At 41.8% G+C, this 25,196-nt stretch overlaps 1 protein-coding gene across 1 annotated transcript in view; it reads left to right on the top strand.

The window, feature by feature from the left end:
- GGT7 (gamma-glutamyltransferase 7) overlaps positions 1–25,196 on the top strand; it is a 65,596-nt gene that overhangs the window by 19,289 nt on the left and 21,111 nt on the right. The window contains exons 3-7 of the mRNA XM_089673297.1: positions 2,872–3,023; positions 9,141–9,255; positions 12,531–12,598; positions 16,675–16,748; positions 20,788–20,981. Of these exons, the coding sequence (XP_089529423.1) occupies positions 2,872–3,023; positions 9,141–9,255; positions 12,531–12,598; positions 16,675–16,748; positions 20,788–20,981 (603 nt within the window). The remainder of the gene's footprint in view (positions 1–2,871; positions 3,024–9,140; positions 9,256–12,530; positions 12,599–16,674; positions 16,749–20,787; positions 20,982–25,196) is intronic.

Here is a 25,196-nt window from a genome sequence, read left to right as displayed (position 1 = left end):
CCGAGCGTTTAGAATGAGGCAGTAGCTGGCTTAAAGGGAGATTTGGTAAAACTGGTGCACACAAAGTCTGGTGTAGCTGTGCTTAGTAACCAATCAGCTTCCAAGTTTTATTGTCAAAGCTTAATTGAACAAGCTGAAGTCAGAAGCTGATTGGTCACTGTGCACAGCTACACCAGATTCTGTGTGCACCAGTTTTAGTAAGTCTCCCCCTTAGTGTCTTGTTTGACAGTGGTCGGTGGTGCTTCAAAAATATGGACACCTTAATGCCTTTCCACCAAACCCTTGTGTCTCTTTAATTGTGCTGTTACCAGTGGCCAAGTGGTTAGCATGTCCACCTAGTATCACTATGGTCATTGGCTTGAATCCCAACCACGGCACTACCTTCCTGGAGTTTGCATGTTCTTCCTGTGCTTGCGTGGGTTTCCTGCCACACTCCAAAGACATGCTGCTAAGTTAATTGGCTGCTGTCTAAATTGGCCCTAGTATGTGTATGCATGGATGTGAGTTAGGGACCTTAGATTGTAAGCTCCTTGAGAGTTAGGGACTGATGTGCAATGGACAATATATATAATGCGCTGTGTAAATTGATGGTGCTCTATAGGTACCTGTAATAAATAAATATTACACCTGGGGTTGGGAAGGTCTGCCTGATCGCATAACTACTGTCATTGGCTTTCACAGTGGTCACATGATTAGGAGTTGATCCCACTGTCTCACAATCATTACTAGAGACCAAGAGCTGTCTTTGACAGCTCATTCACTGTGCAGGGAGCGCATTCTCAGCACAGAAACCTCTGCCACCCATGGATGCATATGTGTGGCATGCAGGCATTAAAGCTCACCCTCTTTGCTGCTGCACATATGCATTACCTGGCTGGCAAGAGATAAATGGCCTGTGTCAATGGCATCAGTTTGAAATGCTTCTGCAATCTTTCAAAAATCACTGACGGGGTGGGCGTAGAGAGAGGAGAAAAAGCAAGTTAGGTCAATGTGCAGGCAGTTCTGCTGGTCTCCTGCATGTCTTAGACCAGCAATGGGCAAACTACGGCCCGCGGGCCGTATACGGCCCGGCGGACCTTTTAATCCGGCCCGCGGAGCGTGATACAAAAAAAAACAGCCAGGGCAGCGCGCTCAAATGCAATGATTGGCCAGTCTCGCTGCCACTCACATCCTGATAGCCAGTGATTGGCTGTCAGGATGTGTGTAGGCGGGGCAGCGTGATGAACGTGAGGGGAGCTAGGCTCCTCTCACAGTCCGCCCTGAAGACCGGAACGGCGTGGGAACACGGCGAGAAGAACGCGCGGAGGTAAGTAAATTGACACAGGGGGGACTTGGCTTACTACTTGCTACTTACTTACTACTACTATATGAGGGATGAATTAATATGGGGGATGAATTAATATGGGGAATGAATTACTATAGGGGGGATGAATTACTATAGGGGGGATGAATTACTATATGGGGGATGAATTACTATATGGGGGATGAATTACTATATGGGGGATGAATTACTATGGGGGATGAATTACTATGGGGGATGAATTACTATATGGGGGAATTACTATGGGGGATTAATTACTATGCTTACTATGGGGGAATATTACTATACTTACTATGGATGGCATGGTAGTGGCTGGGCCGGCCAGCAGCTAGTCCGGCCCCCGGGTCCAATATATGAACCCATTGCAGCCCTCAAGTCAAAAAGTTTACCCACCCCTGTCTTAGACAGTCCAGCTGTGGGAAGGGATACTGGCGCCGCTTTGTGTGATTTTAATTTAATCATTCCTGTATCCTAGAAAAGTGACTTTTTAGTAAAGCTAACGTTATAGACCAATGCTGCCAATAGAGATTGTGGAGTTGTCATTTCTTTAACAGTTTTGCACAAAACCATCTTTTCTCTTGTCTGCTTTGCCCTAGTACAATTATGGAACATTTGTATATAACATTGTCCCATTATGGAGATGTCTCCTCACTTCTTGTAAGACCTGTGTGGGGAAATCTCCCCAAAAGAGACACAGCAACAAAAATATAACAAAGGGGCTTTAACTTTTTCCTGCTCTGTTCAGATTTTACCTGGAGTTTGAGTTGAATATTAAAGTGTTACTAAACCCAGGACTCTGCATTCACTATATCTGATCTCCCACAGTACACAGAACATGGAAATGTGATTATTTTAGTAAATATAAACTGCTAAATACCTTTTCTCATCAGCAATATATAGCAGTCTTGTGACTTCTATCACTGTCCTGCCGAGCACTGGTTAAAGCTTGTAGGAGGAGTTTTCTCTAGGAGGAGGCAGAACCCCTGACCTCTGTCTGGGCAGTACTGATTGGCCCTGTGCTGATCACATACACTCTCCCAAGAAAAAAAAAACCCTCTGTAGCAATACACACCAAACTGAGCATGTGCAGTGTCTCTACACAATATGTCTGATCAGGAGATAACAGGGGTGCACTGGAAGAATGGGAGGATCAGAGAAGTCAGGATCAAACAGCCTTTTTACACAATGTAGAGGATTAACCCCTTAGGTTCTACAATGAGTATAACAAGCATGCTTTACTGCATATACAGACTGATTCTACTGTTGTGGGTTTAGTAACACTGTAAAGCAAAATGCTAAATAAACTTTGAGCATAGTTGAGATTTCTGAATGTGCACTTTCTATGTAGATATCTGCAAATGTGTTTGGGTAAAGGGTGCTAATTTGACAGTACTTGGTATTAGCAGTATGAGTTTTAAAATCAAAAGTTTTTTTCTGCATTGAGTCTCTTTGTTCTTGAATAGTACTATCTTGCACTTTTGTGACACATTTATTTTTAACGCAATGTAATGATACACAAAATGCATATGTTGGTGTTTGCCCTCTTTCAGATTTTCCACCAGGGGGCAGTGGTGAGTGACGCTTCCCATTGTACAGCTTTGGGTATTGAGGTGCTGGAGAAAAGAGGGAGCTCTGTAGATGCAGCCATTGTCACCACTCTGTGTCTGGGAATTGTTAATCCCCACACATCAGGCATTGGAGGGTAAGTGCAAAGCAGTTTATTAGCTGTTGTGGATTTAACTGCTAAGCTTGGTTTTTGTCATTGTTTTGTGGAATTGAGTTGTAGACAGCTGAAGTTGTATTTAGTTGCATGGTGTAAATAGCAAAGCTTTGTTCCCTTACATGGTGCCGGTCAATTTTTTTACAATATGACGAAAATTTGGTAAACACCTGACCATATCACCTATACAAGCTTATATTGCCTTATCAGCCAAAAGAACGTTTGTGAGGTCCGGTATGAGAAGACCTGACATTCCAATTTATCCCTGTTAGTAGGGTTGAGGTCAGGGCTTTGTGAAGGCCACTCTAGTTCCTCACATCAAACTCGTCACATCATGTCTTCATGGAGTTGGCTTTGTGCACATGGGTACAGTCATGCTTGTACAGAAAAGGACCTTCCCCAAACGGTCACCACAAAGTTGTCTACATAGTTACATAGTTAGTCTGGCTGAAAAAAGACAAAAGTCCATCCAGTTCAACCATAAAAAAAAAAAATGTTATAATCCTATACCCACAGTTGATCCAGAGCAGGGGCAGACTGACAACTCATGGGGCCCCCGGGCAATAGGGGATCATGGGGCCCCTGTGTCCTCACCCACACTCAAACCACACCCAAAAAAGCATATGAAAGGTACCAGGGGCATCTCATGGGGCCCCCACTGAACCTGGGCCCTCGGGCGGTGCCCGAGTGTTCAAATGGTCAGCCCGCCCCTGATCCAGGGGAAGGCAAAAAACCCAGAAAAGCATGATCCAGTTTGCTCCTGCAGGGAAAAAATTCCTTCCTGATCCCCTGAGAGGCAATCGGATATTTCTTGGATCAACTTTACCTATAAATGTTAGTATCCAGTTATATTCTGTGTATCTAGGAAAGAATCCAGGACTTTTTTAAAGCAATCCACTGAGCTGGCCAGAACCAACTCTTGAGGGAGTCTATTTCGCATTTTCACAGCTCTTACTGTGAAGAAACCTTTCCGTGTTTGGAGATTACATTCCTTTTCCTCCAGATGTAAAGAGTGCCCCCTTGTCCTCTGTGATGACCTCAGGGTGAATAACTCTACACCAAGTTCACTATATGAACCACTGATGTATCTATACATGCTGATCATATCCCCCCTTATGTATTATACATATTGATCATATCCCCCCTTATGTATTATACATGGTGATCATATCCCCCCTTATGTATTATACATGGAGATCATATCCCCCCTTATGTATTATACATATTGATCATATCCCCCCTTATGTATTATACATGGAGATCATATCCCCCTTATGTATTATACATGGAGATCATATCCCCCCTTATGTATTATACATGGAGATCATATCCCCCTTATGTATTATACATGGAGATCATATCCCCCCTTATGTATTATACATGGAGATCATATCCCCCCTTAATCTCCTCTTCTCAAGAGAGTATAAATTCAGTTCCTCTAATCTTTCCTCATAGCTGAGCTCCTCCATGCCTCTTATCAGTTTGGTTGCCCTTCTCTGTACTTTCTCCAGTTCCCCAATGTTCTTTTTATGAATTGATGACCAAAATTGAACTGCATTTTCCACAGTCTACATTTTCTTTGTATTCTGTAGTGCTTCTCAGTACCGGTCATTTAAAGCACCTGAACTCAATAATTTGGAGGATAGTCCACCAATTTTCAGAAATATACTATATCTGCCTGCAGTGGAGTACGGCCTTCTTTGCACCATGTACTTCCCCAACCTTAAAAAATAAACCACATAAAGTCCTAGACTTATGGAAAAAAATAGAAGCCAGGGGCTGCCTTAGCTCCCTAATCCCATGGAACTTTACCTAAAAAATCATTTTGGGTGGACTGAACCTTTAAGATATGTTCAGGTCTCAGTTCAGATGAGATGTGTAGGTACCATCTGACCACCAACATTTTTTGTGAAAGATTTATCCATGAACATGGATGTTCGGATCGCCAGAGCATGCATGTTTAATCAGCTATAAAATCAGGCACGATCTCTGTTTACCCAAAGTTTGGTCTGTCCTTGAGCACTGTGGAGAAATGTTGGTTCTTACCATCATAGGGATTATTTCTTGTCTATGAATGATTTAATCCTGTTTCACTTCTTGTAACTCTGCCAGTAACAACCTCTCCATTCCATATATGATTATCTCAAATAAGGATCCATTAACCGTAACACAATAGGTGCATTTAGGAGAGCTTTAGATGTTGGCCCGAATAAACACACAGCAAATGCCACTGTATAAAGGACATCTAAAGCATTAGTAATAGTTTCCCTATCAGTTACAGTACATATACATTGCAACATAAAGATGTACATATTAGTCCCAACTGTTCTTCTTATGGAAAAAACAGTCCCTCTCCCCAGCCCAAATCCCCCTGCTTATCATCCCTCGACAGTGGTCCCTCTTTTTGGTCTGATGTGTAGATTTGGATAAATGAAAGTACTATAAATCTATGAGACGGTTTATTTTGCTTAGAGTCCAACCTGTGTCCTGATGCTTTGCCTATTTTTAAACATTATAAAATGTAATGGTATCTCTAAAAATTGGTCAACTGTATTATTGTCAGGACCGGAGCTGTGGAACGGACAGGCAGGCCTAGTGGCAGGGTCACGCACCGACTGACGACAACCACCACCCACAGACCGGAGTCCCTCAGGGCGCGGCGTCTAAGTCCCAGGCTGCCCTTCACCAGGGCCCCTGATGGTGGGGATGGACTTGACGCAGCTAGGGACCAGGTCGCGGCCCCCGAGACACCCCAGCTGCGGTAATGGCCACCGCCAATGGCGTATAGCTGGTAGGAACCAGAAGACAATAGCGTAGTCGGGCAGGCCGGGTCGATAACAACAGGACAGACAGTACAGAACGGTAGACAAGAATAACAGGTCACAAGCCGGGTTCAGCAACGGGAGGTCAGATAAAGGGATAATGCAGAGAATAGTCTAGTCAAAAGCCGAGTCAGTTTCCAGGAGAGCCACGAGAGTATAAACAGAGCTTGTTGCAACGCGAACATACAAGACACGAATTCAAAGGGCATGTGCGGACAACAGGCTTATATGTGATCAACCACACCCCTCTGGGGGATGGACCGCAGAGGCCTGAAGGCATAAAAGACTCCCACCATGCTCTGCAGAAACCCAAGATGGATGCCAGCACATGGAGCAGCATAACCTCTGGGAAAAGGTAGGACCTTGACAATTATCAATTTCTGACTAAGGCTAGCCATACACTATACAATTTTCTGTCCAATTTTCTGTCCAATTTCCTTTAGATTTACTTTCAACTATGTAGTGCAAGGGCCTGCCTAATTGGATACAATTGAAAGTGTTGTTTAGGTTTGACCTCATATTATATGCTTTTTGGTAAATCTAAAGACATTTTCTAAAGAAAATTGTATAGTTTATGGCCAGCCTTACTCTAACCACTTAAAGGAGAAGTACAGCCAAAGCTCTTTTGGCTGTACGTCTCCTGTGGATCACAGGAGTGAAATTCGTTCTGCACTCCTGTGACCCGTTTTCAGCTGACAGCGGGCTGAAGCCCGATAACGGCTGATGCCACTCAGTCAGTCCAAAGCAAATACACTTTTGCACACTGGTACTGACTAGTATTCCAATGTTTCTCTTCTTCAGTTTTTCTCCATCACTGAGCTAATGTGACCCCAGCACTGATGGAGAGGGGCAGGAGAGGGTCAAACTAGGATGCTGTGCAGGCAGCTGACATCCTCCTCATCAACTGATGATGTCATTGGTTGTCAGGACGCCGGCGCCTAGAATGTCGTAATGGTCTACAATGAAAACCTGTGGCTTAGTGTAACTAAAAGGCAGGCTTGTTCCACCTGCTGGCTTGTATACAAGTTTTGGGCAATTTGTAGACATTTTGCCAAGGCACCCCAGAAGAAACCTCAGGGCACCCTTTATTTTCTATTATATTCTGTTCTATTCTAATATGTGCTATTATATTCTGTTCTACTTTATTCGATTCTATTCTTTTCTATAAAGCAGCCTAAGTATAGGAATCATCATCTTATTTCACTTCTATAACTTACTATATTTATTGCAATATGTTTACAATTCGAATTTTAATTCATTTTTTAATTCAAGTTGATTTTCGAATTTGAATTTGGATAATTCGTTTTTTTATCATTTATTTTGGATTCGTTGAAATTTATTTCTACTGTGATTCGGAAATTCAGACACACCTGAATGAAGAAAATTTTGTTTGAATTTCGATTAGTAATGAAACAAATCTCACATATCTAATTATCAGATCACAAGATTTTTGGTGAAATGAACAGCTATTGCTTACACTTACTAAACAGATCTAACAATAAAATTCACTTGTGTTTTTGTAGCACATTTTGGCTGTTGTAGGTTTCTGTAAATGCAAGAAAGTATGTATTATCCCCATGAGGTCTACTTATTTTTGCTTGTCTAAAACAATATCTAGTATAACATACTGTACTAACCGTGAAGCCATGCTTCATTGTTATCATATAATATATTTCCCTTCCCCTCCCTGTACACCTCTCCATATGTGTTTATTTAAAACATGGTTTATACTGTATATACTTAAGAATGTCCATAAAACCTCTGGTCATTGCTAGCAAGCTGTGGGCTGTTGGAATGTTTTTGACATGAGAGTTCGGTTGCAAAAGTACACCTTAACATTCATTACTGCTGGGGGTCATCAACCCAGGGAGCATGGTGACTCAACCAGCTGGAGACTTCAGGGGGTGTGTCCATGACTGCCTAGGCTCACAGGAAGAGGTCAAATGAGGCTGGGCATCATCCAATCAGGAAGTTAGGTATTGCCTATTCTTCATCCAGGATCAGAGGAGGAGTTCAGGGGTGCTGAAATGGTAGGTATTCCAATCCAAGCTTCATTTATGCACACAGCAGGGGGAAATTAAAACAAAACATTAAAAAAAATGGAGTTGAACTTTAACCGGTTACAGAACTGCTGTTACAGGGCGGCACAAAATCATTTATATTTACGTAAATTTAGCATTTCCGGGTAGGGGGAGTGCACGCATACGTGTGCGCTGCTCTATCTGCTCCGCCATTGCACAGTTGACGATCACCGGGTCGCAGCTGGAGAAGCAGAACAATACAAAACGGTATGTTTCCCTAGTACAACAGCACACAGTTAACCCTTTGATTGCTCCAGATGTTAACCCCTTCCTGCCTCGTGTCATTAATACAGTGTCAATGCTTTGTATTAGCACTGATCACTGTATTAGTGTCACTAGGGATGTCAGTGGCAATTAATCAGTTCCCACCCAGTTTCAGAATGCTGGCCACAGTCCCGCAGTTCCGCTATAAGTCGCTGATTGCCGCCATTACTAGTATAAAAAAAAATAATTCCAGTATATATACCTCCATTTGTAGATGCTATAACTTTCATATAAACCAATTAATTTACATGTAGTGTCCATTAGTACAGTGTCAGTGCTTTTTATTAGCACTGATCACTGTATTAGTGTCACTGGGGATGTCAGTGACACTTCGTGCCGCAGTCCCACTATATGTCTCTGATCGCCACCATTACTAGTATAAAAAAATTTAAATTCCAGTATATATACCGCCATTTGTAGACGCTATAACTTTCATATAAACCAATTAATTTACATGTATTGGGATTTTTTTTTTTTTGCAAAGACATGTAACAGAATACATTTTGGCCTAAATTTATGAAGAAAGTTGATTTTTTACAAATTTTTTTACTGGATATGTTTTATAGCAAAAAATCAAAAATATTGTTTTTTTTTCAAAATTGTCTGCCTTTGTTTTAGAGCATGAAAAAAAAATGCAGAGGCGTTCAAATACCACTGAAAGAAAGATTTATTTGTGGGGAAAAAGGACATAAATTTCATTTGGGTGCCGTATCGCAAAAAATGGCCTGGTCAGGAAGGGGGGTAAATCCTATAGAGTGTGTAAACATTTACAGTTGGTGGAAATATAGGCTTTTGCATCTCAGAAAGATTGGTAGTACTATTGTGCATTTTCATATACTGTATTACTGTGTTAAAGTGTTGCTTTTTTTCTTACTGCTCTTCCCCTCTTAGAATATTGCATGTGAGCATGTGCTTGTTACTTTCTTCATCAGAGGGGGCGTGATGCTGGTTCATGACATTAGAAACAACCTGACAGATGTCATTGATTTCCGGGAGACAGCACCTTCTGGTATCCATAATGAACTTCTACAGTACTGGAGGAATAAGGTAGATATCCAATGACTAACTGTACCTGTATGACAGCCCAGACTGAAAGTATGGCAACTCCGACATGTGTCCTGAAATATCTGTGGGCTTGAGATAGCTCCCAAGTTTTGTGAGCTCAGCCAAATGTATTTTTATAGAAGAGCAAAATGTAAAGTGGAATCTCAATTTTTCTTGTTAAATATCTTTTTTGAAGCTTAAAACCCAACACCAGGAAACTTGAAAATTCTGCTCTGCAGTGAGGCTGAGCCTACATTGCAAGGGCTAGCAGCACAATCAGGGGCAGACTAACCATTTGGAAACTCGGGCACTGCCCGAGGGCCCGGGGTCAGTAGGGGGCCCCATGAGATGCCCCTGGTACCTTTTTCATAGGCTTTTTTGAGTTTGGGCAAGGACACAGGGGCCCCATGATCCCCTATTGCCCGGGGGCCCCATGAGTTGTCAGTCCGCCCCTGAGCACAACCATTGGTCCTTCCCCTCATGCCAGGGTGCTAAATGTAATCTTAGACTCTGACCTCTCCTTTGGGCCCCACATCCCATCACTGGCTAAATCCTGCCGCCTCAACCTCTGTGACTTTCCAAAATCCGTCCCTTTCTGGTCAATGACACCACAAAACAACTTATCCACAACTTGGTTATATCCCGCCTTGATTACCGCAACTCCCTCCTCACTGGTCTTCCATTACACAGGCTATCCCCCCTTCAGTCTATTATGAATGCTGCTGCTAGACTCATACACCTTACCAAACGATTAGCGAGTGCTGCCCCTCTCTGCCAATCCCTTCACTGGCTTACTAACCCAACGTATAAAATTCAAAATACTAACCACAACATATAAAGCCACCCACAACACTGCCTACATCACCAACCTCATCCGCAGATATCGTCCAAATTGCCTGCTCCCAAGACATCTTGCTCTCTAGCTCCCTCTTCACCTCCTCCCACGCTTGTCTCAAGGACTTCTCCAGAGCCTTTCCCATCCTCTAGAACTCCCTACCCCAGTATGTCCGATCAGCCCCCACCCTGTCTGCCTTTAGGCAATCTTTGAAGACTCACTTATTCAGGGAAGCCTACCCCACCTCCAGCTAAGAACTGTACTTGAGTCCCCTCCATCAGATCATCATCCCCTGCAGCTATCACCTTTTGTATCACCTCCCCCTTCCTTTAAATTGTAAGCTCCACAAGCCGGGCCCTCCTATTCCTTCTGTACTGAAATGTATTGTATTTGTACTGTCTCCCTTATATTGTAAAGCGCTGCACAAACTGTTGGCGCTATATAAATCCTGTATAATAATTGTTTAGGTCTACGAAAAGTAGATTTACCTACCCAATCCTGCACTCTTTGGCCCCGCTGGACTGGTCACGTCACCGCAGCATCCTCTCCTTCATGCTCCAGCAGTCTAAGGTCCTAACGTCATCAAGACTAAAGCAGGATTCATAGCCCTGCATTGGATGTGACAATGCTGAGGGACAGTCCACTGCCAGAGCATGAGGGAGTGCCATTGTCAGGTGAAGCAGAGGATCTGGTAAGTAAAAGTGCATTTACTCTCCCCTAGACTAGGCAAGCAGTCAGCCTTTGCAGTGCAGGCACAGCCCCACTGTAAGGGAGAATTTTTAGGTTTCTTAGAGCTGGGCTTTAACCACTTCCTGTCCAGCCAATGTATATAAACGGCCGAACGGTGGCAGTGCAGGGTCGGGTGGCCATTTATAAACGTCTTCCCCGAACCCTGCTTGTGCGCACTCCCTGGGAGCACGCAGCACCGCAATCCGGTGCCCGCTGTGTCCGGACCGATCGTTGTATGGGACCTCTGTATGAGGTCCCGATCATAGGATCACTGATTGGCCAATCAGTGATCACATGAATAATAGTAAGCAAGATGTCACTTCCTGGCATCATTGCTTACTACTTGTGAAATCTGTGAATGATCACAGAGGTCACATGGTACAAGGCTATTCACAACAGCCTTGTACCATGTGACAAGTTGTGACCAATAACAGCTCACACAGTATTTCTCAATGGCTGCATGAATGCAGCCAGAGAGAAGAAGGAATGATTGCTTTTACAGCCTTTATGAAATAAAAAAAGCAATCAGTGTAAAAAAAAAAAAAAATCTTCATTACCCCCCACAAGTAGTACAGTGTCACTATGGTGACACTGTACTGCTAGGGTGACAGTATGTTAAAAAAAACAACAAAAAATAAATAATAATATAAAAAAATTAAATAAAAATGTACAAAAACATTTTGAAAAATTATAATTTTTGGTTATAAACTAATTTGGATTATTTTTGTTTTACTAAAAAGATAATTGAATAAATTTTGGCAAAGATTGACAAGATTTATGAAGAAAGATTATTTATTTGCAAAATGTTATCGGAAAAACACTTTTTTTCAAAAATTTTGGACTTTTTCATTTATATAGCAAAAAATAAATAAAAACACCAGTGGTGAATAAATACCACCAAAATAAAGTTTTATCTGTTTCACAAAAATGCTAAAAAATTCATATGGGTACAGTGTTGCATGACTGCACAATTGTCATTCAAAATGTGATAGCACTAAAAGCTTAAAATTGGGCTGGACTTGAAGAGGTTGAAAGTGTCCGGACATGAACTGGTTAACAAATGTGTGTACAGACATTTGAGGTGTCAGATATATGGGTAACACACATGAGATAACGTAACCAAAGTGAGCCAAGATGAAGAGACAAAAAGATGGGGACCTAGGATATGGGAATCTGGGGGGACTGCATCACAGAAGGAGTACATGAAACTCAAAGCCCGAAGTCAAAAGCCCAGGGCAACGAGAGCACCAGATCACCAGATATTTTAAAATGGTATCTGAAAGTCTGAAAAGCAGGTAGATCAATCCTGATCACTGTTTGTGATGTCACTGCCCTGCCTCTCCACCTCTTCCAATCAAAGAACACATTGCATTCACTGAGAAAAATGTAAAATGTCCTGTGATTGGCTCCCGTGCTGAATGAGCAACCATCTGTTACTGCGCAGCAAGGTAGTTGCTCAGCACGGGATCCAGAAGATAAACAGGATCAATTTAGTAGTAGCAGCTACTAGTAATTGTCAAATTCAACAGGGGTAGGCCAAGTATGAAATATACTCGTTCAAGCTGGACCAATGTAACTATGCAAAAACAAAAACACTCCGAATTCAGCTTTAAACACATTAAGAATTAAAAATCTTTAGTGACTGAATATACAATATATAAGATTTCATTGAAATACATAAGTGATCTTTCTTTCCTCCCTCCATTTATACTAGCCTGGAGTTTTGGTTGGCATTCCTGGGATGTTGAAAGGCATGGATAAAGCACACAAGATGTATGGAAAGTAAGTAGAGATATGGGAACAATTTTTTTGCACATATTACAACCATCGTTGTATGTGATAGTCAGGGACGGACTGACCATTTGGAAACTCGGGCACTGCCCGAGGGCCCGGGGTCAGTAGGGGGCCCATGAGATGCCCCTGGTACCCTTTTCATAGGCTTTTTTGAGTTTGGGCAAGGACACAGGGGCCCCATGATCTCCTATTGCCCGGGGGCCCCATGAGTTGTCAGTCCGCCCCTGGTGATAGTCATACAGTAGGTGTATCATATGAGACAATGAAATAGAAGAAAGTCAGCGCTCAGTGATAATAAATAGCTGCTAGCAAAAAAGTGTATATACAGAAAAACACCAAAATGATAATTTTATACAGTAGGTGTATAATAAAAGTGTTGCTAAACCCCGGACCCTGCATTCACTATATTTGGTCTCACAGGACCCTGCATTCACTCTATCTGGTCTCTCACAGTACACAGAACATGGAAATGCAATTATTTTAGTAAATATAAACTGCTAAATATCTTTTCTCATCAGCAGTATATAGCAGTCTTGTGACTTCTATCAGTGTCCAGTCAAGCACTGGTTAAAGCCATATCCATATGACTCCAGGCATTCAGTTGAGAAAAACAGAATGCATGTGTGGGGGATATTTGATGCCTTCCTTTCTTTCACTCCTCCACTACTCCATGTATAAGCTCCATTTGTACAATACAGGTTGAAAGTCTGAGAACTATATCCTCCATCATGTGACAGTCCCTGGCCAATCCCCAAGCATCAACGTTGTCACATGAAAGGAAGGGGATGAGTCATGATCCTCCAAAACCGGGAATATGGGTGTTTGCTTTGCTCCCTGAAGCTGACCCATATGGAAGAAAAACATATTTTAAAAATATTCTTCCCAAATATATTGACATATATTTGAAATGCCACAATGTTGGCCATATTCAATATATTTCAATATATATATATATATATATATATATATATATATATATATAAACTGCATGTTGAAATGCATTTTTATTACACAATATATGAAAAATATTTTTAAAAATACATTTCAAATATAATGTATGTCTTTAAAAATACAAATCTACATTTTTGGAATGCATTTACAAATATATGTAAAAGTATATGTTAACATTACTTTTTGATATGTTAAAAATAATCTCACGAATATATTTAAAAAAAAATATTTTAAAAAATATTTTTCATATATTTTGTAATGTATAAAAAACACCTTTCAACATACAGTATATATATATATATTTATTGAAATATATTTTGAAATATATTGAATATGGCCAAAATTGTAGTATTTCAAATATATGTCAATATATTTGGGAAGAATATTTTGAAAATATATTTCAAATATATTTTTCTTCCATGTGGGGAACGGAATGGCAGGGGGGGGGTGAAGGAAAGATATATGTTGGAGAGGAGAGCATTAAAGCAAACCTGTTGGTTTTCTATGTGCCAAAGCACAAGTTGGTTTGAAGAGAAGCTGTAATGAGAAATATCAGGACTGCCATTGCTAAACTCTACTTTTAGAAATGTTAATTCCCTGTCGGTCATGGGGATGCAAAGGTTTCAAAACTCTCTGAGCCACTGACCTGGAACAAGAATGCAAATTAGGAGATTAGGGTCTTGGGTCAGTGTAAGTGAACTGTGACCAAGTTTGATTCTCACCACTCCCGCTGGTTTGCACTCACACTGGTTTATAAGGAAATGTTCCCAGACATGCTTCCCTGCAGGCCCAGACTGGGACAAAAAATAGGCCTGGGCATTTTAGCCTGAGCAGCCCTGAGCCTTTCTATTGGACCCTGGTGGCGGAACGCCAGGACCTGGTCGCAAGTGCCACCTTTGCGACCCTAGTAGTTCTGCCACTGGTGTCAGCAGTTTTTTATTTTTATTTTATTTTTTCATACTTTTTTACAATTTTTACTATTTTATTTATTAAAACATTTTTTTTATTATTTTTACAATTTTTTTAAGAGCCCGTTGGGGAGCTTTGGTCAGATATCAGGGGTCTAAAAAGACCCCTGATATCTCACCTTTGGGGTAGAGAAAGACGATTGAGGACAAAACCCGGCAGTGATGCGGGGGAGGAGGGGGGCCGGGAGAGACCACACAGGGACAGGGAGGGAGCATAGAAGAACCAGGGCAGAGGACAGTGGCTTGGAGGCAACAGAAAGAAGATAGATAAGAGGGCGGCGAGACAGCATAGAGGAATATATATGCATATAGAGGTCCATTTCTCTCCTGCAGCCTCAGAATGCCTGCAGGAGGGAGAGGAGGAGAAGCAGGCATTCAACGGTTGCAGGAAGGAAATGAGCGGATTGGTTCCTCTATATGCCACCCCCACTGCCCCTCCTATCCAGGTGGCCCCGGCCCACCGGGCACATGCTTAGTGTCCCCTATGGCTATTCCACGCCTGCTTTCCTGCTAACCAGACCAGTGATCACTGTTGTACTTCAGAGTTCTCTGTGGAGAGAACTGGGCACCGGCACAATTTGCACTCACACTGCAGCAAACCTTAGCGGATCACAAGTGATCTGTGCCGGGGGCCACCTGTTTCACGTGGTCTTGGACATGGTTCGGCGCACTCCCACTACACAAACAAATTGGTAGAAGGGGCTGAACCTTTCCTGGGATTGGTTAAAAGTGGTTCAGAAGGCCAGAGAAGGAGAGCCAACTAAAATTTTCCAAGGAAGTCAGCAATGACAGGCTTAGAATTTCTCTTGGCTTCCTTTACAAAAGGAGTATGTAAATAAGAAAGCATCTTTATAGCAGCCCTTCCCTTTGCAAATGTTTACAGAAATAGCTGCCAAATATGAACTATTCAGCTTATGAACAGCTTACTGGTATTTAAACTCTGCTCTACTCTGTCTCTGAGACTAGCTTATTTCCCCATTGGATGCCTCCATGTTTCTTTTGTAACATGTTAAAGACGCCTCTGCAATCAATATAGGTACAATCAATGCCTCAGACATAGAAGGTGGCAAACACCCAACCTCAAAGGCTTAAGTAAAAACCCAAAGTCATTATGGAACAAGAATATCTTTATATTGCAGGTACCACTCTATGGGGAAGCCATCCAGGCCAAGCGTCTTATTGTGCGCGAGGAACGCATGGCTAGTTCAATTTCCTCAATCGTTAAAGGAATATCTGGAAGCACGATTTGGCTTGCAGACAATTTAGGAAGTTGTATGTCTCACAGATAATCCTCCAATTCAACAATAGTGTAATGTGCTCTAGTATATAAATCAGTATAAAGTATAAAAGACACAAAGGAATTAACTACATCCCGGGTTTGTTCAATAATGACTCCTGTAGAGGTCATAATTCTTGGAATAGTACATAGTTGGAAGTGGGTTCTGGAGAGATATGCCACAGATGACTATTTTATCCTCCAACTTGAATATCCTCTGACTTTGATATAAATGTTTTTTTTGGGTTCGTTCTATAAGAACCAAATGCAATTTTCTGGGCTTATTCTGCCAAGCAGCGTACGTGGCAGAGGTAGGCATGGTAGAATGCTCTGCCATCGATGATTGTCATGTGTCACTGCTGCCTGCATATGTGAGAGGCCAGGGAAAAGGTTAGAGATGGACATGGGAGCTTGGCTCTTGACCAGCCTTTCTCAACCAGGGTTCCGCCAAAGATTGCTAGGTGCTCCTTGAGCTATGAGTGCTTTCTGCATGATCTTGGATATTCTTCACACTGACCACAAATGTAAGGAGTATTCTTTCCACTGACCATCACACTGATATACCAAGAGCTGTAGATACAGTTATTTTTAGCTGGGGTTCACTGACACTGGAAAATTATTTCAAGGGTTCCTCCGTGTTCAAAAGGTTGACAATAACTGCTTTTGACTGTTGAGAAAAAAATGAAGATTTGCATATTAACAATTTAGTTTGCGAAGGCTGCACATTTTATGCTTTGGAAATTTAATGAACTACTTTAATATGCTGTTCACCAATAGTAACTGAAAATGTTTGTATTTCTAAAAGAGCAGTTCTGTCCCTCTCAGGATTCATTCTGCAGTCTGTAATTAAGCTCCATGCATTTCTGCAGGCTGCCATGGTCAGAACTTATCTCTAAAGTGGCTGAAGTTGCAAGTGGTGGATTCAATACAACACATGACTTAGGTAAGATTAAATGAGAAACAGGGCTGGATTTATATCTATGGAAACTTTACTGTAAAGTCTACCTAGAAGAGTGTCTCTGAGGTCTGCTCCTGGATTTATTACATATTATTATAGGTATTTATAAAGGGTTGACAATTCACGCAGAGCTTTACACACTGCACATATGTTCCTTCCTTCAAGGAGCTTAAAATCTACATGTACAAAACACACACACATACTACAGCCAATTTGGACAGGAGCAAGTTACCTACCAGCATGTCTTTGGAGTGTGGGAGGAAACCAGTGTAACTGAAGGAAAACTGCACAACCTCAGGGAGAACCTGCATGAAGAATCATTCTGGTTGGTTCATACTCCTTCCTCACGGCAATCTTCTAGAAGCAATAAATGTAGAGATGTTGATGCCAGGGAGTTTGCACTGCACAGAATGGCTGGCAAGAGGCTACAGTCCTTTTTGGGTTTCTTGTGAAAATTCTGCTTAATCAGGAAAGAGGAAAGTTCTATAACACTAGAATTAAAGTCAACCTGTCACTTGTTAATAAGAATCTTTCATAGAAATAAATTTGTATAAATAATAATAAAACTTTAATCACCCCTTGATTGGTATATTCTTACCTAATCCATCACTATCGTCTTCAGATGTTCACATGCCATGTCCGTTGTTAGTTTAGATACCTTTTTGCCAGAAAAGAGACTTCTTACAGAATTAAGAAGAGACTTCTTACAGAATTATCTATAATATCCAGTTAGGTGCCATAATACCTGTGCTATTGACTGCAGTTGATGCCTTTTTTCTATTGTAAAACTTGGGAATCTAATACATTTTTGTACAGCAAAAACCTGAACTAAAAGGCCCATTTACTGAAATATTCCTGCAGACTGATCTCCTCTCATCTACCTCTTTCTGTTGTCCTAAACACTCCACCGCTCTACCCTGCATATGGAAATCAGTTGGCCTTTGGATGGTGGCAAAGGAGAGGAATCAGATATGTCCATAAACTTTTTTCTCTGAATGGGGTTAAATCTTTCCAATACCTACATGAACACTGGAAACTACCGGCAAACAAGTCCTATCGGTATTTCTAACTTACACTATATTGCCAAAAGTATTGGGCCAGCCCTCCAAATCATTGGATTCAGGTGTTCCAATCATCTCCATGACCACAGGTGTATAAAATCAAGCAGCTAGGCATTCAGACTGCTTCTACAAACATTAGTGAAAGAATGGGTCGCTCTCAGGAGCTCAGGGAATTCAAGCGTGGTACCTTGATTTTGTTGCCACCTGTGCAATAAGTCCATTCGTGAAATTTCCTTGCTACTAAATATTCCATGGTTAACTGATAGTGGCTTTATAACAAAGCGGAAGCAACTGGGAACAACAGAAACTCAGCCACGAAGTGGTAGGCTACATAAAATGACAGAGCGGGGTCAGCGCATGCTGGAGTGCACATTCCGCAGAAGTCGCCAACTGTCTGCACAGTCAATAGCTAAAGTCCACCAAACTTTGTGTGGCCTTCAGATTTGCACAACAACAGTGTATAGAGAGCTTCATGGAATTGGTTTCCATGACCAAGCAGCTGCATCCAAGCCTTACTTCACCAAATGCAATGCAAAGCATTGGATGCAGTGGTGTAAAGCACGTCGCCACTGGACTCTAGAGCAGTGGAGATGTGTTCTCTGGAGTGATGAATCATGCTTCTCTGTCTGGCAATCCGATGGATGTGTTTGGGTTTGGTGGTTGCCAGGAGAACGGTATTTGCCTGACTGTATTGTGCCAAGTGTAAAGTTTGGTGGAGGGGGGATTATGGTGCGGGGTTGTTTTTCAGGGATTGGGCTTGGCCCCTTAGTTCCAGTGAAGGGAACTCTTAAGGCCTCAGCATACCAAGAAATTTAGTCAATTTCATGCTCCCAACTTTGTGGGAACAGTTTGGGGATAGCCCTTCCTGTTCCAACATGACTGCGCACCAGTGCACAAAGCAAGGACCATAAAGACATGGATGAGTGAGTTTGGGGTGGAGGAACTTGACTGGCCTGCACGGAGTCTTGACCTCAACCGGATAGAACACCTTCGAGATGACTTAGAGCAGAGACTGGGAGCCAGGCCTTCCTATCTGACATCAGTGCCTGACCTCACAAATACGCTTCCGGAAGAATGGTCAAACATTCCCATAGACACACTTCTAAACCTTGTGGACAACCTTCCCTGAAGAGTTGAAGCTGTTATAGCTGCAAAGGGTGGGCCAACTCAATATTGAACCCAACAGACTAAGACTGGGATGCCATTAAAGTTCATGTGCGTGTAAAGGCAGGCGTCCCAATACTTTTGGCAATATAGTGTAACTACCATGTCTGTAGCCTGCTTCGTTGCCATGAGGGACCACCCAAACATTTAACTCCCTTTGAAAATCATTGTCGAAAGTATCCCCACTTGGAAGGCCTTGTCTCCAATCTCTACGCCTCTCTGGCCAACTCGTTGAGCACGGGCCTACCCTCCTATACAAAGAAGTGGGCAGCTAACCTATGCATGACCCCCGACCATTCTACATAGACTAAGATTTGGTCAGCCTTCCTGGAATATCTTCACTCAGGAACATGCCTACAAACTACTTTCTTGACGGTACATGACCCCAGACCACATGTCTAAATATAACCCATCAGTATCCCCCATGTGCTTCTGCGGCTGTAGAGAACGAAGCACGTTATTTTGGTCCTGCCCCAAGGCAATTAGGTTTTGGATGCAGGTATATAACATGATCAGGTCAGTCCTTAATATCACTTTAACCCAAAAACCCTGGGTGGCACTTTTGCACAAACCAATCCCTCATTGGCTACAAACTAGAGGAAGCTCATGGGCACAATGGTACACGAGAAACTCACACCCACACCAGCTTCCTCAAAATTTGGGATCCTTGGATCACATATAATACCCAGATGACTGTGGACAGGACCATGCTCTCAATATGACCCTGTTTAGCAATTTGCTGGTGCTCTGGCTGAACCCTGTGGGAGAGACTCTTCAAGCCCTTCCCCTCCTGTATTTCCCCTCTTTCTTATCTCTTCCCAGGCAAGTCTCCCCTGTAACGTTTCTTACTCTCACCTCTTCTATCCCCCACGCTCTTTTTTTTTATCTTTCTTTTTCCAGTCTTCTTTTCACATTGTGTTTTTGGATATTGTCAGGGGAAAGCAACCCTCATTTCCTGAGGTACTGATTTTCTCAACTAAGATTCTCATGCATACTGTTAGATACTGTATTTTACCTCTAACCTCACTAATATGGGCTATTGTGCCCTTGCAACCATTGATACAGTAAGCCCTTCTTGTCCCAATATTTGTGCCCTTTCCCTGTACTATTGACTGCAGTTGATGCCTTTTTTCTATTGTAAAACTTGGAAATCTAATAAATGTTTACACATCAAAAAACCTAAACTGAAAGGCCCATTTACTGACCTAAAATCACAGTCATGTGACAAGCCAGGTCCAGTGTCTTTTTTCTTCTTTTGATCTGTAGTGTGAGAGGGTCCTTCTTGTAGTGCCACATGAATTCCTGCCCATTGGCTGTCCAAAGTGTCCACCACAAGGCCCTCACAGGGTCCTCAATGAGTTCCCACATGGTCCTGAAGTCTTTCAATGACAATGTCATGTTGTCAAGGGAGAAGTGGTAACAAGTCCAGTAGATGGGCCTGGTCTGTAGTCGCTCACAGGTCTTCACCCCTAAAAGTCGAGCCATGTATAGTCACATGACAGTGGTTTTATTTTGTGGGTGTTTCAAGCTTTTTTTTTTCAAGGGTAGAGTAGAATTTTTTTAAAGCAAACCTATCTTGCTTTAATTGGGCAAGGTCACAGGTTCACTTTAATTGCATTCTCCCAGTCATACACATACATGAGCCAATGCTGTAGAGAAGTAGAAATCCAGGAGGAGCTCCAAGGGTGTGGGCTAAGCACAAGTTCACTTTAAAATCTCAAAAAGGACACAAATGCAGATAAAACTTTACAGAAGTTGCTAATGGGTTACCTGCATTCTAACTGCCTCTTTTATGCCAGCCAAGGCCATCAGTGAGCTGAATGAAGATGGATTGTCAACCACTTTTCAAGAGGTGTTTTTCCCACATGGCCTTCCTCTGACACCGGGGACATTTGTCAGGAGGCTTGACCTCGCAGCCCTTTTGCATGACGTGGCAGCAAGAGGGGTAGAAGCATTCTACAACAGCAACATAACACGGGAAATGGTTTCTGAGGTAGGACAAAATGGTTACACCATACTTATTTGAAATGAACTATCCCAAGAACCTATATGCACTGGAAATTTAAATATGTCAACCTGTTCTAAGGTCCATATGGTTTGTCAAGTTTTAAAATCCATAATGAATTATGGAAAATAGAAAACCTGTTGCCATAAACCTTTTAACATGCTTTTCAAAAAGAATGGCTTGAAGAGTTCTTATTAGATCATCTGACTGAAAAATTCACACATTTTGAATAATCCCTACATTCTAAAATTTTCAGTACAAGAATCTGTTTAGACTGGGTTTGCAAAAGCCAAAGCCCAATGGACCAGGATTATGGTACACATATGGTGTAAGTTCCTTGGCACCAAACTTCACCTGCTTGCTTTAGAAACAATTGTTCCTTTCCGCTTTCACAGGTTCCTTCATGGACGATTTCATATTGCATGGCACGGCAGCTTAACTGAATTCTAAGTGTTATTTAATGATACATTCAATGTGTATGTTGAGGCATCCGTTGTGATCAATGTTTTATGTTCAGATTTTCTATGTTGCTACTGGAAAAACTGAGATAAAATTAAGTGTAAAAGGATATCTAAAGCCAGACTTTTTATAGAGTAGGGTATTATTTAAAACCATTGTTAGTTTTTGCTCTTTGGTTCCTATCGAGAAGGTTTCTCCTCACTTTGTTCCCTGAAGACACTACAGAAAGTAAGAGAAAATCTCTCCAAACTGATGGGAAATCCACTCATTGGTGTCCGTTTATGAACCAGCAGTAATAGATCACTGCTCAGTTCTCCGGCATTCTCGGAGAACACAGTTCTCCTGAGAATGCAGTTTATGAAGCAGTTCTCCGAACGAAGGGAGAACGGTCTCCAAATGCTGGAGAACGGTCTACAAACTCTGGAAAACGGCTGATTTTACTATAATCTCGTGAGATTACAGTAAAAGATCAGTTTACTAAGCAGAGGTAAATTATCTCTGCTTAGTTTGCGGTCCCTCTGATTCTCCAGCTCTGGGCTGGAGAATCTGGAGGGAGAACACAGATCTCCAGTGAAGGGCTGACATTATCTCCTGAGTGTCATAAACTGTGAATGACCAGAGAATAGCTGAGATCCGTTGAATCGCAGCTATTCTCTGTGTCATAAATGGACACCTTAGTTGTCACTAGTTGGAAGATTACCCATCATCTGACTTAAAGTTCTATGGTTCTATTCCTTCCCTATTTTTTTCAAAGACAAAAAAGTAGGCTTTAGATTACTTTAAAGCAGTACTAAACCCAAAAGCAAAATATGTAATAAATTGAAACTTAGCAATCATTAGATGTGGAGAATGCATTAGTTTTCTTTTTTTGCCCCTTTTTCCCTTATGCTCACCTAATGATCCTGTTAGTAATACACTTCCTGTGTTAGTGTGACTGCACTCTGGATGGAGGAGCAATGGAGACACCCTTGGACAGCAGCAGCAGGAGAGGGTAGTGTTAGATGCATGAGCAGATTTAGATGGGCTTGACTAATAAATTAAAGCCAAGCCTGAATGAAACAAAACAAGTACAAAGAGGGCACAGACACCTAGTGCATTATCTTTAGCACTTTATTGCAGGGCGACAGAAAAAATAAAATACTCACAAGCCAAGTAGACTACTGGCATATCAAAAAGCACAGAATCCTACAGTCTGTTCTCTGACTACAACACATTGGTGGATGATGTCACCAGCTTATGCGCTTCGGGGAACTGGCCCCTTCTTTAGAGCAATGGCTGGTGCATCCTCAACCCCAACCCTCTTTTTTTAACAACCAAAATGTTCCTTTATTGAAAAAGAATGGCAGTAGTACCAGGTACATAGACAATTGGAAGACTGAAAGAAAGGTAGGTGATGCAACTAGAATTGCATACAGGTGGTCTAATACAATACAGCATAAGAACAGAGAGTTATATTTGTATAAGAGTACAGTATCATTACCAGGGGCGGACAGACCATTTGGGAACTCGGGCACTGCCCGAGGGTCCGGGGTTAGTAGGGGGCCCCATGAGATGTTCCTGGTACCGTTCATAGGCTTTTTAGGTGTGATTTGAGTGTGGGCTAGGACACAGGGGCCCCATGATCCCCTATTGCCCGGGAGCCCCATGAGTTGTCAGTCCGCCCTTGATCATTCCCATACATCCCAGAATGCAAGCGAGAAGGGACTGCAGCTGTACCCGGACCTGTACCAGGATGGAGTACCTACAAGAGGAGCTCATTCATTGGTCCAGCCACAGCTGCCATACCCCATCAAATTTCAGTGGGCACTTCCTATTAATGTATGTCAGTTTGTACATAGGATGAAAATCATTAACAGCTTTTCCCAGGAGTCTATGGAGAGGGTGGAGGATGCATTCCAATGAAGTATGCAGGCATACCTTGGTAAAATCTACTCCTGAAAACAACTGTAAACTCAAATGCCTGTAAATGACTATGTGTACATGGATACATAGGAAAACATTAGGGAGAGTTCAGGGGCTGCTGAAAAAAAACTCTGAACAGCTCCCGAAGGTCAGTTTAGCAGCTGCAGTGCACATGAGCCCTTAGTGTTAAATGGTTTGTCTAACTGCCACTTTTCCTAGACAGCTTGGTCTCTTAACAGAAGTTGGAAAATAGCAAGCTTACTGGCTGGGTCAAGAGGTGAAAATAAACAGAAAACAAAACTAAAAAAGAAAGAAAACAAATGCAGTAATCACATTTAAGGATGGAAAGCTGTGATATATTACATTTTTTGTTTTTGGATTTTAAGGCTCAGTTTACCCTAGCCGGCCCGAAGTTGCGTGATTTTCAGTGCAACTTTGAAGTCCGACTGTGATATGACTTTGAAGTGACCTTGATATGACTTTCAGACTCTCTGGCAATGAAGTCATTGCAAAGTCAGATCAAAGTTGTGCAGGAACATTTTCTAAAGTCGCAGCTACTTCAGTAGTGTCAATTGGAATGGATCTCATAGAGATACATGGCATTTCGCAGACCCTGCGACTTTGGGTCTCACAAGCAGGGGCGGACTGACCATTTGGAAACTCGGCACTGCCCGAGGGCCCGAGGTCAGTAGGGGGCCCCATGAGATGTCCCTGGTACCTTTTTCATAGGCTTTTTTGAGTTTGGGCAAGGACACAGGGGCCCCATGATCCCCTATTGCCCGGGGGCCCCATGAGTTGTCAGTCCACCCCTGTTCACAAGTTGAATCCTAAATCACAGAATGTGAACTAAGCCTTATGCAGGCCATAGACGGGGAGAAAACTGGATGGGTTTTTTTAAAAACGAAAAATCGGTCGTTCAATCAGCCGACATTACCACTATTGGTAAAAAAAAGTCAGCTGATTTTCGTCCCGTCTACGGCCAGCAATTATATAGAATATATGCAGAAGAAGAAGAAATAGAATATGAAGAAGAAGAAGAAATAGAATATGAAGAAGAGAAGAAATAGAATATGCTGAAGATAAAGTTGCAACATTGTATCTATTTGTATCCATTTCGGATACAGATGTTTCTATTCGGATACAAATAGATACAATGTTGCTATACTTTTATAATAATAATATCGGACTGAAATTCTTTTTTTTTCTTCTTCTTCATATTCTATTTCTTTTTCTTCTTCTCCTTCTTCATATTCTATTTCTTCTTTTTCTTCTTCTTCTTCTTCATATTCTATTTCTTCTTTTCATTCATATTCAATTTTTTTCTTTTCTTCTTTTCCTTCTTCTTTCATGTCACTGCTCATGTACATTTTTAAATATCGGAAAAAGATCGGCAAGTTTGTCCATCATTGCCTCGAAAATCGGCAGAACGACAAATTTGGCCGATTACTTTCCAACAGGACCGATAATCTAAAAGGTCAAAAATCACGTAAAACGGCCGACCGATTACTAACGATCCAAAAATCGGACGATTTTTTTTCGGCCGATTTTTGGTCGTTTTTCATCTCATCTATGGCCCGCATTATCCTGCTTTAAGTTTCTTTTTCTTTTATTTTGCTATTTTTTTGTCAGCTGATAAGAACATACCAAACACCCTATAAACCTGTACAGGCCGAGCAAAGAAAATCAAGTGAAGCATTTTAAATGGTTCCTAATTTCATCATCCTTTCACATTTACCAGAAATGGAATGTATACTTTCATGAATAGGTATAACCTTTCTGCTGAAACCAGGGATTAGACAGAATCTGATGCAAGATCCGGTCACTGTTTTTTATCATATTATA

This window comes from Staurois parvus, unplaced genomic scaffold, assembly GCF_062004578.1.
Source record: "Staurois parvus isolate SC_StPar_1 unplaced genomic scaffold, SC_StPar_1.0 ptg000137l, whole genome shotgun sequence".
Lineage (NCBI taxonomy): Eukaryota > Metazoa > Chordata > Amphibia > Anura > Ranidae > Staurois > Staurois parvus.
Note: the sequence above shows the minus strand (reverse complement) of the source record. Positions and strands in the feature narration are given on the sequence as shown.